The following is a 14,371-nucleotide window of genomic DNA, read 5'->3' on the forward strand; positions in this document are numbered from 1 at the left end:
AACTGGACTTGTTGAGTTTTATGAATGAAACACTGATCACAAAGCTATCAAAATAAGGGCTGGGAGTGGGATGTGTCACGTAACATTGAAAGCACTAACCGCAGGAAGCAATCATAAACCTATTCCGAGTCTACTGGTTCTTTACATACAAATTGAAATGTCTTAAATTGTTGAAGTCACTTCAAACTGCAACTCCTTTTCACACACCGTCCAACAACATGGTTACTTTGGCTGGCGCTCTCAACTTGTTTTTATGCCCATTCGAATTCTCTGTACATCCCAATTGTTAAAGAGTAGTAGGCTCTCTACGAGTCGTCCTGACAACTCACAACCACAAGAATCTTCATCACTTGTTTCACACCACCAAAATTCAAACCCCTGCACAGAGAAAGTAATATGTTGTGCAGTGAGATGTCTCAAGTTTCTCTCTACTCATGGCAAAAAGTTCCCCAGGTGAAAGAAAGAATTGATCAAACTTACTTGAGTTGAATCGATCCATAGGAATCTCTCGCTGTTCGCGTTTGATGCACAGGTACTCAGCAAGCAAAGCCATAACGGCGAGACCCGTACCATTGACGACCCACCATGCCATAGAGGAAGGCCAACCTCCATACATGATGCAAAAGAAGAGATGTACGATGTAGAGAGTTGCAGAGAAATCTAAGCATTTGCGTGCTCGTTCCACCAAAAATATCATGTAAACAGCACTGCGTATGAAGAAGAGAAGTAGTAATATGAACAAAATTAAATAAAAGAGAAAGCAAAAAAAAAAGGGGAAGAAAAAAGGCATAGAGATAAAAGGAATCTAACCCAGCGAGTGAAGAGAAGAGGAATGAGGCAATAACACACCAACCAGTGAAGGTAGAAGTAGTGAGTGTTGCATAATCGAAGAAGTAGACAAGACTAAGGCGAGGAACACGAAGGCCAAGAAAGACCATAGTGAAGAGTCCTAGTGTGAGGTAGTAAGAGCACTGGAGGCATATAATCTGGCCAACAATAAGCCAAGGGTCCCATACAGCTGTGCCATAGAACATGGCTCTCTGCCAACAACAAAAAAAAAACACCAAAATTCACCTAAGATCAGATCAAATCAAATCCCTCATCTATTATATCCTACAAAAAACCTAATGCAAAGTAAAATCCATATACAAGAAGCAGCAGCTAGCAGATGTTCGAAGAAAACGCACCTCTAACTAAGAATTCTAGATTCGGGAATCGGGATGATGTTATTGTAAAGAAGAAGAAGAAGAAGAAGATCAAACCGGATCCGCTGAATACGGCACAGCTAGAGATGCACCCAATCGTACCAGATCGATTGTTCCTTCCTCAAAGCAAGCAATGGCGATTTTGCAGAGAGAGAAACGATAGAAACCTCCTTGTGTTGGTGTTGGCTGGTACAACAGCGCTTCTCTCTTTCTCTCGCTTCAAGCGACCAGAAAGAATCAAGAATTGATAGGGTTTAGATAAGTGTTCACAATGTACTAAACAAGAATGACCGCATAGCGCAGTGGATTAGCGCGTTTGACTTCGGATCAAAAGGTCGTGGGTTCGACTCCCACTGTGGTCGATCTTTTTACCTTTTTTTTTGTTTTTTGCAACGTTGCCCATTATTGATTCAGATTGTGTCCACCCCCCCCCCCCCCCCATCATCCATAAACATGAAATAAAACACGCCTTAGTCATTTTACAAGTCGGTAAACAATTGAAACGTAGAGAAATAGATACAAAAAAATACAAGTGTGTCCATCAATTAACAATCGTTACCAAAATATACAAGTGTGTCCATCAATGAACAATCGTTACCTAATCATTCTTCTTCTCGTGTCTACCATTATCCCTTTTCAAATTTTTTTTGTTTGTCAAAATTTATTTTCAAAATAACTGTGTTTTCATATAAATTAATGCATCATAATCATAAGAACTATAATGTAAAAAGTGCAAAAGTTGAACTAAAGAATTGTAGGGTTTTACCCCGAAGGGAACCCTTCCAGAAATTCTCAAGGGCCGTAGGTCGAGCCTAGGCCCATGAGGGGGTTTGGAAATAGTTTTCAACCAGCAATAGACGCGCCTCGGTTAGTACCTCACTAGCTGCGTCATTGCCCCAAGCGCAAAGATGGTTTTTAACAAGGCAAGTGACTTGTCTTTTATATCGCAAGTCTCTTGTCCTTCCAAACTCTCACAACCGATGTGGGACAAATAAGTAGTAGGTACACCTCAATTTACAACTTAGGCACTCTTGGACCTCAAAAGTTGGGCCTTACGACAATCCAAATCCAAATCCAAAGCACTTAATTACTGACACTTACTTTTATCTTCTACTACGCCGGCTATCAGACAGGTAAGGATCAAAAATTAAGCGCGTGAAGTTTCACTTCCAATACAAAAAAAAATGTATTCAACGATGCATTCAATGCAGAATCTGGAACTTTTGGGAACAGATTTAACCACAAAGAATGAAGAAAATAACTTGCTATTAATTAATGAGATTACCAACAACGTAAAAGCGTTGAACAACAGTTTCAGATTTTGAATAATTAACCCCGCTACCATTCCTCCCTTTCTGCGTATATCAATCATCAAATCAACATTGATTTTTAAGAAGAAAAAAAGAATAGAATCTGAGAGATTGTTTTTATCATGCGTAGTTGTTTGTAGAGCAAACCAATCCGAGGATAGATATGCCAAACCCGTTGCAGAAATCGCTGCATGGTTACCTCTCAAAGATCAAACGAGAGACAGGGAAGCTGCAACTTTCGTCTTCCCATTCTTTCTCATCCTCCAAGAATTGGGTGCTTGGTAAGCATCCCAAGAAGCTCTCCTTCTCCTTCAAGCACAGACGACGCAACAGCAAGACCAGGTTCAACAAAGACGAACCCGTTTACCAGGACTTCGCTCACGCCGCCACCTTGTCCGACATTGATCGTTTTCTTGAGGAGAACTTCAAATCCCTCTGCATCCGAGACGACCAGGAGGTTGACCATGCAGACCACCGGTTGACAAAAAACAAGGAGAAAAGGGAGTCCCCACAAGACACTACTGATGATGATGATGACGACGACGACGTCTATCGCCACAGATTCGAGAGGACATGGGGACCTGCCGTGTACGACTCCCCGAAACAGCCGCCACGGAGAATAGAGAAACTATCTCCACCGCCTGGAACATCATCCGAGGGCAGGCCTAGCTTGGAAACAACCTCAACTTCAGAGGAGAGACAATCGAGATCCACCTTGGTGCTGCCAGAGAACTGCATAGCGGTGCTCAAATACTCGGATGAGCCGCAAGATGATTTCAGGCTGTCGATGGTGGAGATGATGGAGTCCAAGTTAGGGATGCGAGAGAGGGAAGTGGATTGGGACTTGATGGAAGAGCTACTCTTCTGCTATCTAGATCTCAACGACAAGAAGTCACACAAGTTCATACTAAGCGCATTCGTGGATCTCATCATCGCCCTCCGTGAGAAAGAGAAGAGGATCACCAGGAAAGGCCTTGTGAGGTCGCTCAGTACTCTTATGCAAGATGCAATTTAATTTCGCTGAGGAAGAGGATGATCATGAGTGGCAACTAACTCTTATGCAAGATGCAATTTAATTTCGCTTTTATTACTGTTCAAAAACAAAAAGAAATTAATTTCTTCTCAGCAGACTTATTACACTTGAGAGGCTGTTAGTGTTACTTACAAAAAGAATGTAAGAGCAGAGTAACAATGTTAATTTGTGTTTGCAAAGATGATCAGCCTTCTCTTTTTCTCGTTTTTATGCATTCCTCATATGCAGGACGATACTTTACTGGCACAAAGTCCTTGAATCCCATGAGAAGATGATCCCTCTCTCTTCCACAGAACAGTTGCACAATGGACTGCATCACGTTTGCTAACTTAATCTCCTTTTTCTTCAGTGCTTGCATGTATCCAATAAATTTCTTATATTCTTCTGTGTTGAGCTTTTCCTTGACCTAGTAAGATCATCAGCACATGACTTCCAATGTAAACAAATGACTTGATATACAAAAGAGAAACATGGAAAGAGTGGGTGGGATCTCACTTGACTCAAAAATGCAGATGCACTTGCTTCCTTTTTATCACCACCTCCATTTCCTTTCGCTGTCAACACTGATGACGATGCACTTCCCTGACTCTCCGGAACCTTTCGCTTTTTTATTAGTCCCATTGTGTTGAAACATGCGCTCGATGAAAGCACTTCTGTTTCACGAGTCTGCTTCTCACAGTTGTCGCATTCTAGATCGACTACTTCACATCTCCTCTCTACCGGAGTCTCCTCATCATCACTTAGTTCCACAAATTTAGTCTTCCGTGAAGAACAACCCTGCATAACATCTGCCTTCACAATGCGAGGTATCTTTCCCGTATGTTTAAGAATGGTCAGGCCTTTCCATTTTATATTATTTCCATCACGCTCCAAGGGTGATGCCCGATTTGCAGGAGGAAATGCATCCAGTCTACTCAGCTCATTTTTTGAAATCCCAACGTTTTTCAAATTACTATTACCTGATCAATACCCAAAAGCGAAAATGCAACATAGAGAGTTGAAGTTAGATATACATTATACCATCTGCAAAAGGGAAAACATCTTTCCTCAGCCATGAGAATGAAGGAAAATGAATCACTGACCAGAGGTTATTGTAAGATTACCCTGGCTTCTTTCCATCGGTAACAATGTTGAAACTGTATCGAAAAATATACTTGGCTTACAATGAATGTCCAACATAAACTTTTAAAATATGGCTTGAAGAATAAGAGCATTTTGCTATGTAAAACTATTGCACATATGCTACTACTATTGACTGTACTCTTTTTTTTTTTGTTTTTTTTTCCAACCTATTGACTGAGGGGTCACATGGTTCTTGTAGATAAAATAAAAGCAATAATATCATGCCCCAAAACAACCATAGTTGAGATCATAGGGAAAGAAACAGGACAGGAGATAATAGGGCTCGCAGACTTATATCGTAATACCCAATGAAAGTTATCTTTAGGCTGCAAGATGCATTACCTATATTGTTCTCTTGTTCTGTACCAAGCCCTGTAGGAAAATTTGATCTTTCAATCCGGAAAAATCGAGCAAGGTCAGAAATGACCTCTCCATATCTAGAGTAGCACTGCAAAACCGGTGTATCCAGAAACAAACTTACTCTCCATAAAAAATTAGAGGCAAGAGCAAGACAGAGCAGAACTTATACCTTGACGTTAGGTCGTATCCAAAGTGATATCTTGGATTGCTGGGACGGCTGTTCAAATCTGTCAACAATTGCCAATGTACGAAATAATCAGACAACAATGAGTATGAATATATTTTTACCCAAGATCTAGCACAGTTGTCAATTTGGATCATAGTTAAAAAGTATAGCGAGTAAAGTTTAAGACGAGAATTGTCAGACATGATATCAACCAAAAGAAATCTCAAATTAAAAGCATACATCTCAAGGCTAAAACTGACAGTTCTTTAACTAAAATATTTCATGCACTATCTCTTCGTACAAAGAACATAGATCAGAATAGAAAGTATGAACAAAACCTGTCATCACAAAAGATGATAGCTCCATAATCATGGCGATGGCGGATTACACGTCCAATTGCCTGATTCACAGCCCGTGCGGCTTCTTGACTATACCACATGCTTCCAGATAGAAGGGTTGATCTTGAAACCTAAAAAATGCAAGACATATTATAACCTTGATGTGTTAAGAGTCAAATAAATATTGAACTCACCTCAACATCTGCACGTTGTGATTGGTCATCTAGAAACTCTCGTTTCAATTTAACCTGTTTTACACATGGGTTAACATAAATATACTGGAATGCAAGTAGTAGCATAAAATTCAAAGCTAAGTGCTCTCAGTGCCAGTTTAAATAAAAGTGAAAACAAATGAGAAAGAAACTCTCAAAAAGAGCAAACCAGTAAAGGATGAGCAAACAAACCCTAGGATCTGTCACCCTGGCATAAGGCAACCCAGTAATGACGACAGCTCTGCCAGCACCGTCAGCAAAATCCAGTCCTTCACTGACCTGACAACATAACAGAGACCAGCCATACTGAAGACACTATACTACAGATACTTATTAACCTCCTCTTTATTGTACCAGCATCATCATACTACACAGGACATCTTTTCTTACAAAGAAATAGATTTCATACAGGTTGAAGAAAACATACCTTACCACGACAAACGGCAAAAAATACCACACCCCAAGTTGATTTGTCTTGCAATTTTTCTGAAAAGTCCTACCATGGAAAAAAAATACAAGACAGGATTAAATTAATCATATTCTGTCTTTTGGAAGCAAAAGAACATAGATCAGAGGCCTCTGTTGCTGACCTGCATTGCTGCAGGAAAGAGAGATGAATCCTTAGGCTCAATGACAGGTTTCTTGAGTTTGCAGATTCTTTCCCATATTGTCATTGAGTTTCTTTGACACTGAACATGAAGAAACGGTAGGTTTTCAAGCTAAAGAGTAACAAATCTTTTCATACTCAAAGAGAAAATTAACAACGGCCATAGTCCATACCCCATTTTTCCAAAATGAAATGCAAGAGTCCATAAGGTAATAGGAAGGGAAAAATATCAGCAGTGCTTCAGGCACGACTCGGGAAAAGTTAACTGCAGAGCAGAAACACATTATAAATAATTGATCACTATAAGGATAGCAGCTTCTATTTTGAGAGATCCCCAGATTCTAGAAGTCGGTTCAGACATCAGAAAGTCAGAGTGATACATTCAGGGCATCAAAAATGAACTTCCAAATAGCAAATTACTTACCAATGGCATTCCCAAGTTCCTGTTTGTACTCTGGTACATCACGATTGCGGTAGCTAGAATTAAGAACGTACCCTGATGGACCAGTACTTACAACTCCAGCCCATAGCTGATTTGAGGATATAACGTGGGGATTCTCCAACCGAACAGGAAAGTCTCTGCATTGTCCACAAAAAGATGTCTCCATTAAAAGCTGGGGGAAAAGGCAGATACACAAGCATAGTGAGAGAAAACATTAGCAATATGACTCACAATTTTAGTTCTTGAGCCAATGAATCCATGGGAGACAAGGTCCCCGATGTTAAAATAATAGATCCAACACCTTTTTTCGCTATGTCCAGCATAGTAATCCCAGGACTGAAACACCACCAGCTTAGCGTTCTTGATACCTTACCTACAAGATAATTTATTCTGTGATTAAAAAAAAAACAGTTTCCACAGTGAAAGCAGATTAAGAATGATTATATATATTATCATATTAGTAAAATGGTGCTTATGTTAATGCTTTCAGACCGCAACAGTGCTTTGTTTTAAGGGCTGTAGACAATCCCACTCTTATTTACCTTTTATCACATCAGTAGGACTTTGTTCAAGCTCCTGTACATGAACCTAACAAAGGGCGAACATTGAGAATGAGATAGCACAAGAGAGATAGATAAATTTCTTTTCAATTTAATATAAAAATTGTACACTAAAGAACATTAAAACTTACACGGTAAACATCTGCGTGGTTACTTCCATTTTCTCTGAAGATGAGCTTAAGCATGTCAGCAATGATTTCTAGTTTGCTTCCACTATTGGTTGCTGTTTGTTGTTTCTCCTCCTCCAGGAACACTGCAGCCTCCTCAACTGTACCAATGAGTTTAGGGGCAGTTTCGTGAGTAATGTTAAGGCTTTTAAGCATTTCATATAAGTAAGGCCCAGGCTTGGTAAATCCCTCATCCTTTTTTGGAATTGGCACTTTAGAAATTAATTCCTGCAGCTTTAGAAGCAGTCCTGCAAGAGGAAAACAACGCATAGATGAGAACAGACATGTCGTTTTCCTTCACGTATAGCTGAACATTGTATTCTCATTCAAGCCCCCAAGTTTGACCTTTAAGTATGGCAAAAGTCTCAGGGTTCATGGACACATCATTTAATGAATTCCTTCTTGCTGCTGCAAGTTCTACACATTCTTGTGCTTCAGAAATGCAAGCCGATAAAAGCACAGAAGGAAGGTCAAATGAAGCTGAGTCTGCGCATAAACTTTCCTGCGCATGTTTAAAAAAAAACTGAGTATTTCGAGAAGTCGGAAGCAGTATGATCGTTCTGAGATAGGATAACTTGGATGAATAGAACAAAACCCCAAGAAGAAAATATATGTAGAACATCTTTATTCCCCATACCAGATTGTGAGCTTCATCAAAAATCAGGACACTATCATTCCAGTTGACTTTCAAATACTTCCTATACCCATTGCTGATCAAGTAGTTGTAAGGTGCAAATATGATGTCCACGTCCTTGTGAACCTCTCTTGTGATATAATACGGACATCTGCAAAATACAAATATGGTACAGATGGAACAAGCCAGCAACGTCCGAAACCATCTGAAAAAGAAGAAACAAATATGTTGAAGGAGCAAAAGTAGAGGAACTTACGGTCCAGAATCTTTTCCAATATTGACCAAATCCTCTATGTCAACTGGTTCATCGCCAATATGAGGGTTATGCTTTAAATAATCTGCAAGAGATTTAATGACAAGGCAGAATAGTAATGGTAAACATGAAGGCTTTATATTGGCGGAAGTGGCAAGAAAGACCAGATTTCAGATACATGTCATGCTACATAAAAGACAGTGTACCTGGGATCCGATTAAAATGGTTGCATTGGCGTTTTCCGCGCTTTTTGCAAAGGTACTGGCAAGCATTTGTGAGTGCCTTTCCACGGAGAGATTTCACTTCCTCATTAACGCATAGTTGCTCCCGTGATCCTAGCACCACCATCTTAGGCCTTGAAAATGATTGAGAAACAGAGAGATTAGAACAGACGATTAGCAAAGCAAAATGGTGATAAGGAAGCTACAAACAGAATGAGGTCTGACCTGTAGCTACTTCTTTTTAATTCTTTGATCACTTGGCGGAGCTGACTATGAGTCCGAGATGCATAAACAATGGTAGGAAAACCTCCTCCTCCTCCTCCTCCTCCTCCTCCTCCAGATTGTGACATTAGGTCGTCTGAATCTTTCCAAGGAATCTCAGTGTTCTTTCGACCCTTACGGGTAGAGAAACAGCCCAGACTCCTTCTCCAGGCTAAGGTGGCACAGAGAAGACAAAGAGTTTTCCCAGTTCCAGTAGGACTCTCCAAGAGCGCATGGCATTTCTAAAGTATAAACCAGATTAGTGAACAACGGTTTCGTTGTTATTTCCAAATAGTAATGATGGGTTCAGCTTTAATTTAGAATCAGATCGATGAAGAAGGCGACAAAGGTCGGACCCAAATGGTCGAATCAATCCAATTAAATCGGAACCCTAAAGAGTGGAGAAAGCGATAAACAAAAGAAGCAACAAATAGAGAGCGAGAGATAATATGCGAGAGAGAGATAGATAGAGAGAGAGAGAGAAGATCATCATCTAATTCTAAAGAGTTGAAGAGAGTTGCGGTGTAAAGAAAGAGGGAAAGACACACACATACGTTTTGAAGAGACTCGATGACTCTGTCCATGTAAATGATCTGAGACTGGTAGGCTTCGAATGGGAAATCAACATCGATTCCTCTGATGCTGTAAATTGGCATTTTGGTCGGACCTTGGCACCGAGAGAAGCCGCAGCGAAGAAGAAGAAGAAGAAGAAGACCCGAAGACGCGCCTCTTCTGATTTTCCCGCCTTTTAGGGCTTTTCCCTTTTCGAAACATCCGTAAAAGCCCATTAATTTCTTATCAAGGCCCATAACCTGAATCACTTGCACTGCCTTCAAGATTACGGTTATGAATTTACACATATCCAGGAAGCAAATTAGTTTGCTTTGTAATGTTTGTGTATCAACAAAACCAGGTCAGAGTTACCCAAGTTACGTTTTACTCCCTAGTCGCGTTGGCTTCTAATTGTATGTATCTCTTTGAAGAAAAGGGATACAGAAAGACAAAGAAAAGAGAAGAGTAATGTCAAAACTGTGAAAAGACTAGGTAACTCGGCAAAGACTCTTCTTTCTTTTTTTTCTTTTTTTTTTTAAACTAATCACTGCGTAGCTGCTTTGCCGAGTTCCATCAAGATTTCAGGACATAGTAGTATTGTATTTTTGATCAATGTAAATCTTCATTCTGCTTCACTCTTCTTCCGATCCCGACTCTTCAGAACTCGACTCCTTCTTCTTCACACTCCCATTGGCCTTCTTCGACCCTCTCTTCTCTTCCATATCTTTCTTGTCATCCTCATCTTCACTGTACTCACTTTCGTAATCATCATCATAGTCCTCCTCTTCAATCTCATCTTCCTCCTCCATACCTTCTTCTGTAATCGCACCCTCATCTGAAACCAAACCACGGGTCCCTGCCCTCGTTCTTTTCAGGACTTTGACCTTTAGCGATGTCTTTTTGTCACACCCAATCCATGTGTCACACAGGCAGAAGCAAGTCAAGTTGTATGTTCCCTCTGCGGGTGCTTGGAGTTTACCCATTACCAGTCTTGACCCGCCTTTAACCTTCTCTATGGCTTCTCTTACTGCATCATTTGTTTCCTTCACCCCTGCTCCCGAACCTTCCATTGACTCACTGATGGCTTTTGATGCAGCCGTTATGGCTCCACCTTCATCCATGAAGCTAACCTTTTGAGAGAACCACACATTATTCGACACCGAATCCGCAAGAAGAACACAGTAGTTTTCCTCCTTGTGAAAGGGGAAGTAGGGTGCATGAGGAAGAGCGCCTATGAGCCCATTGGGTCGTTTCAGGGTGACCCAAGCTTGAAGGGTCACGATGTCTCCCTCTTGGATTCCCTCTTCCCCTTCTGTTTCACATGTGATGTCGACTGTAAGAGACGGCATCATTTCTAGCACCTTCTCAATGTCCTCAACATCAGTTGCTGACAAACCCGCTACCTGGGTCAGCAGTTCAGAACGGTCTTCCAACCTCATTTCTTGAAGATCTTGGAATGACTTAACCTTCTGAAAATAGGAGAAGCAACTCAAAATGCTGGTTTATATATGTCTTTAGACTAGACCTTAAAGTAAACCAACCCAAAGCAACATTACTACTTATTTGGAGAGCAGAACCCGAGAAGATTCTCAGGTAGTGAGAGAAAAATGCACATGACATGGAACTAGATATTATCTCAAGTACTGCAATTGACACATCTAATAGTAAAAAAGTATACCTTCCGTGCTATCTTTTTGACAACGGCATCACTGAAATGAGGGAGCTGTAAGAAAGGGGAAATGCCTTCTGAAGATACTCCAGACGACTTCCTTGCACTAAGAGGAACAGCCTGCGATTATGAAATTTTAGTTCATAACACTAAGCACTTCATAAACTTTCGTGGAGAAGTAGATTTTGTGGAGAAAAGAGACATAAAGAACTGAAAGCTCACAAGCAAGATAAAAACTCGAAGATAGGTGATGAGGGTAATTTATACCTGAACAATGCACTGAGATAGCTCAACTACTCCAACAGCAGGCCTCAGCCATCCATGCCCTTGGGCAGTGCGTGGTATAACCGCCATCTGCAAGAAACTCACAATGCTATAATGGAGGAGTCATTAAGAAAACCCACAATTTTAATAGTGTAACCAAAGCATCAAATTAACATGAGTTACAATAACAATTAGATGAGCTAGATAGGCCCATATGGGCATCCCTTTGACATTTTAACCTAAACTTTAAAGTCTTTTAAAAGTCTGTTTTTCGAGTTTCCCTTCTATATATGAAAATTCATCGCTTCTAAATAACAGGCAAGCACTTCCCAGTCATCGCTTCTGATGCTTATTGTATCAGAAAATGTGCTAAGAAAATAGAGACTAGACCTTCAATAACTCCTCAAGGAGGCGAGGTGCAAGCTCTAGCACACGCCTGAAATCGCCTTGAAGGGCTGGAGACAGGACTCCTGATTCACGAGTTAACTGGGCCTGTATCAACAGCTCCGTCTGCACAGAAAACGAGGAAGTGAGTATTTCAGTTTATTCAATATCTAGCGTTACGGTTGCGTTGCGTTATTTTAAAATTCACCTTCACTATGGCAGGATGCTGTTTCCAAAACTTAGCTTGCTCTTGCTTCATGTTCTTCAGGTCCAAATTTAGCTCACTCCTAACAGACATAAAGAGCTTCTGCAGAGGTTCATCATCAGTTCTACGGACTGGAATCTCCATGTACTCAGCTGCCTTGGTAAAAACTTCCATAACTTTGCTGAAGAACAAAAGATTTTAAAACATGTCATACAAAGAAACAAAAAGTAGATTTGTCATGCACCTATGGCATCATGCGGATGTATATGGGGTATGAGTGAATATACCTTGGGGCCAAAGAGGGTTTCATTAGATAATAATATGCGGAGAGTGTTTGGTGCATAACGTAGTTCCCGGTATACTTCGATGACTTGGAGAGATATATAACAGCAATCACAAGGGGCAAGAGAATACAGACACCAACAATCCAAAGCAATAATATGCCACCAGATGCTCCATCTATGTCTAAAAGAAATTGAGGAAGAGCAATGCCCATTTGAAATCCCTGCATCACATAACAATATTTTAGTCTCAATAAGACGGGAGCCCATGCAAAGGGAAATAAGATGTATCACTTACTTGTCTGCCATCAGGATGACCATACTTCTCAAAGTTTTCACGGGATACAGGATCAGTCAAAGCCTGGTACGCTTTAGATATGAACTCCACAAAATATTTATTGGCCTCTGTAGAGTTCATCAATACACAGATGAATCAACAATATGCACATAGAAGAAACACTATCAGGAGTAAGAGCTGCAACCATAATGCCGTAATGAAGAAAAGAAAAAAAAAAAAAAAAAAGGCAAGAAGAGAAAGTAATTTGACCTGGATCGGGATTTTTGTCAGGATGGTATTGAATGGAGAGCCTTCGATATGCTTTCTTAATTTCAGAATCGGTAACTCCAGGTTCCAGTCCAAGAATACTGAATGGATCAAAAATTTGACTCTGTAGCAGCCAAATAAGGGTAAATAAGCAAGTAGGGCATAAAGAGGGAGAAAAAGAACAAGAGTGCAACAGGCAATGAGACTGAGGAGAAAAGAAACATACCTCACGGCTCATGTTCTTAGTGTAATAAATCAGGAAAATCATGACGACCCAGAGTAGCAAAAGCGTCAAGTTGCTCCATGTAGAGAAGTTAGAGATCTGCAGGGAATAAGGTCAAAAGGGGTTATATACTAAGAGGGAGGTTTCTTTGAAGATGCGGTAAAGAGTGAGCACTGAGCAGACCTTTTTAAATAAGGATCTCTTGTATTTGCCAGAACGGTCACACTCGAGACACTGACAATGGATGGTCCTTTGTTTCTTGGAGACAGCACGGCTTAACTTGACCATGGTATAAGGCACCAATGGGATTGCCATTATTGTCAAGATAAAAATGGGGAACAATGCGCTATTCTCTTCAGAGGCCGCCATCACAGATTTTTTTTTCTATCAAAGTAACAAGCTACATACATACAGTATGTTAAAATCTGACAAGTTATTCAATCTGTGTTGTGCAATAAAATTTAAAATAAAAATCAAAGGTGGATCTGAAATTAGGGATGGTACAACGACACAAAAATCGACTAGATTAGATCTCAGGCGAGTTGTAACAGTAGAATTATAATATCAATCACAGCAGCACTTATGAGATCGACACAAACTAGTAACCTTAGAGAGAAAAGTAAGAAACCCACCACGGAACCAGAGAGGAAATTGACCGGAGAAGATCGAGAAGGGAAGCTCACCTGATCGAAATCGGCAGAGCTTACAGATAGATAGAAGAAGAGATCGGGAAAGAGCAACAAACACAAACGGCGTTGCGGTTTTTTGCTTCCCTTCCCTTCGTGATTGGATTTTTGAGCTGCTCCTCTTTACTTTATATTCTTATTGTTATACCTTCTCGATTCATTATAATTATAATCCCCCCCACACTTATACTAATTCGCAATTTATTTCTCTCTTACTTTTCTTTTTACGACTAATTTATTTCTTTTGTAACAACAGTAGTACCAAACTTACTTTTATAACTTCATATATATGATGAAAGAAAAACTAAATTACCCCGAATAAATATTTTTTCAAAAAAAATACACACACATTTTACTGTCGAAGCCGACAATAAACCCAAGTTTTCATCAATTGAGAAGAAGATTAAAAGACCTAACTAAATAAATTGATTATTGTCACAAAATAAAATTTAAAAAAAAAATCGATTTTATTTTGCCTCTTTATAAGCCATTTTTAACAGTTTTACAAGTTTTCATCTCCCTTACATAAACTCAAACTTTTTTGAGTGATTCTTTCTTTTAAGTATCATTCTCCTTTGCCATAAATCGGTTTTCAATTATTTATGATACATAGGTCTTCTTCGTTTTCAAGTCACTGAATGAGCGAATGCGACAGCTTAAAATGGCGGTGAT

The 14,371-nt window shown here is 40.0% G+C and overlaps 3 protein-coding genes, 2 non-coding genes and 1 pseudogene across 16 annotated transcripts; 2 read left to right on the forward strand and 4 right to left on the reverse strand.

Moving 5' to 3' along the window:
- Positions 1-16: 16 nt before the first annotated feature.
- On the reverse strand, positions 17-1,544 carry LOC109125688 (uncharacterized). Of its 2 annotated transcripts, none has more exons than XM_019228049.2 (4): positions 1,188-1,544; positions 811-1,040; positions 481-707; positions 17-378 (listed from the first exon to the last, which is right to left on the reverse strand). In XM_019228049.2, exons 2-4 carry the CDS (start codon positions 1,032-1,034, stop codon positions 371-373), a joined length of 459 nt encoding a protein of 152 aa, XP_019083594.1. In that variant the 5' UTR covers positions 1,035-1,040; positions 1,188-1,544; the 3' UTR covers positions 17-370. The 2 variants fall into 2 exon arrangements, with proteins under 2 accessions (XP_019083594.1, XP_019083595.1); XM_019228050.2 differs by having other exon boundaries at positions 1,263-1,434.
- TRNAR-UCG (transfer RNA arginine (anticodon UCG)) lies at positions 1,494-1,567 on the forward strand. Its single transcript has one exon. It is a non-coding gene; the product is annotated as a tRNA-Arg (tRNA).
- Positions 1,568-1,963: 396 nt separating this feature from the next.
- LOC147941914 (U4 spliceosomal RNA) lies at positions 1,964-2,115 on the reverse strand. Its single transcript, XR_015563046.1, has one exon. It is a non-coding gene; the product is annotated as a U4 spliceosomal RNA (small nuclear RNA).
- A 563-nt stretch (positions 2,116-2,678) lies between these two features.
- LOC104752536 (transcription repressor OFP14 pseudogene) lies at positions 2,679-3,727 on the forward strand (annotated as a pseudogene). Its single transcript, XR_015561432.1, has one exon. The product of XR_015561432.1 is annotated as a transcription repressor OFP14 pseudogene (transcript).
- Positions 3,572-9,751, reverse strand: LOC104703448 (regulator of telomere elongation helicase 1 homolog). Of its 9 annotated transcripts, none has more exons than XR_015561427.1 (22): positions 9,446-9,751; positions 8,856-9,133; positions 8,616-8,764; positions 8,413-8,494; positions 8,160-8,307; positions 7,868-8,024; positions 7,487-7,770; positions 7,338-7,383; positions 7,027-7,168; positions 6,778-6,932; positions 6,527-6,618; positions 6,337-6,435; positions 6,174-6,232; positions 5,939-6,025; positions 5,729-5,782; positions 5,535-5,665; positions 5,200-5,257; positions 5,013-5,118; positions 4,631-4,684; positions 4,044-4,507; positions 3,681-3,954; positions 3,572-3,605 (listed from the first exon to the last, which is right to left on the reverse strand). XR_015561427.1 is itself a non-coding variant. In XM_087457533.1 (21 exons), exons 1-21 carry the CDS (start codon positions 9,749-9,751, stop codon positions 3,733-3,735), a joined length of 3,156 nt encoding a protein of 1,051 aa, XP_087313659.1. In that variant the 3' UTR covers positions 3,582-3,732. The 9 variants fall into 9 exon arrangements, 2 of the variants coding, with proteins under 2 accessions (XP_087313659.1, XP_087313658.1); XR_015561430.1 differs by having other exon boundaries at positions 6,179-6,242; XR_015561425.1 differs by having other exon boundaries at positions 6,174-6,242.
- Positions 9,752-9,843: 92 nt separating this feature from the next.
- Positions 9,844-13,966, reverse strand: LOC104703451 (dnaJ protein ERDJ2A). 2 transcript variants are annotated; one of them, XM_010419467.3, is made up of 11 exons: positions 13,697-13,966; positions 13,197-13,413; positions 13,017-13,112; positions 12,794-12,914; positions 12,545-12,651; positions 12,253-12,470; positions 11,969-12,146; positions 11,767-11,886; positions 11,380-11,466; positions 11,122-11,232; positions 9,844-10,912 (listed from the first exon to the last, which is right to left on the reverse strand). In XM_010419467.3, the coding sequence occupies exons 2-11, from the start codon at positions 13,380-13,382 to the stop codon at positions 10,076-10,078; spliced, it is 2,061 nt and encodes a 686-aa protein (XP_010417769.2). In that variant the 5' UTR covers positions 13,383-13,413; positions 13,697-13,966; the 3' UTR covers positions 9,844-10,075. The 2 variants fall into 2 exon arrangements, with proteins under 2 accessions (XP_010417769.2, XP_010417770.2); XM_010419468.3 differs by having other exon boundaries at positions 13,646-13,956.
- Positions 13,967-14,371: the final 405 nt, after the last annotated feature.

Source organism: Camelina sativa, chromosome 7, assembly GCF_030686135.1.
Source record: "Camelina sativa cultivar CO46 ecotype springtype chromosome 7, ASM3068613v1".
In the NCBI taxonomy this organism is placed as follows: domain Eukaryota; kingdom Viridiplantae; phylum Streptophyta; class Magnoliopsida; order Brassicales; family Brassicaceae; genus Camelina; species Camelina sativa.

Bases quoted from the DNA above. Each gene is read 5' to 3' on its own strand.
- LOC109125688 (XM_019228049.2), bottom strand. From the start codon at position 1,034: ATGTTCTATGGCACAGCTGTATGGGACCCTTGGCTTATTGTTGGCCAG. The intron at 708-810 runs GTTAGATTCCTT...CTTCATACGCAG, and splicing joins CTCTTCTCTTCACTCGCTGG to TGCTGTTTACATGATATTTT.
- LOC104703451 (XM_010419467.3), bottom strand. From the start codon at position 13,382: ATGGCGGCCTCTGAAGAGAATAGCGCATTGTTCCCCATTTTTATCTTG. The intron at 12,471-12,544 runs GTAAGTGATACA...TATGTGATGCAG, and splicing joins GTCATCCTGATGGCAGACAA to GGATTTCAAATGGGCATTGC. The intron at 11,467-11,766 runs GTCTAGTCTCTA...AGTTTCTTGCAG, and splicing joins TCCTTGAGGAGTTATTGAAG to ATGGCGGTTATACCACGCAC.
- LOC104703448 (XM_087457532.1), bottom strand. From the start codon at position 9,751: ATGTGTAAATTCATAACCGTAATCTTGAAGGCAGTGCAAGTGATTCAG. The intron at 8,495-8,615 runs GTACACTGTCTT...AATCTCTTGCAG, and splicing joins CCATTTTAATCGGATCCCAG to ATTATTTAAAGCATAACCCT. The intron at 6,243-6,336 runs GTCAGCAACAGA...TTTCCATGGTAG, and splicing joins TCTTTCCTGCAGCAATGCAG to GACTTTTCAGAAAAATTGCA.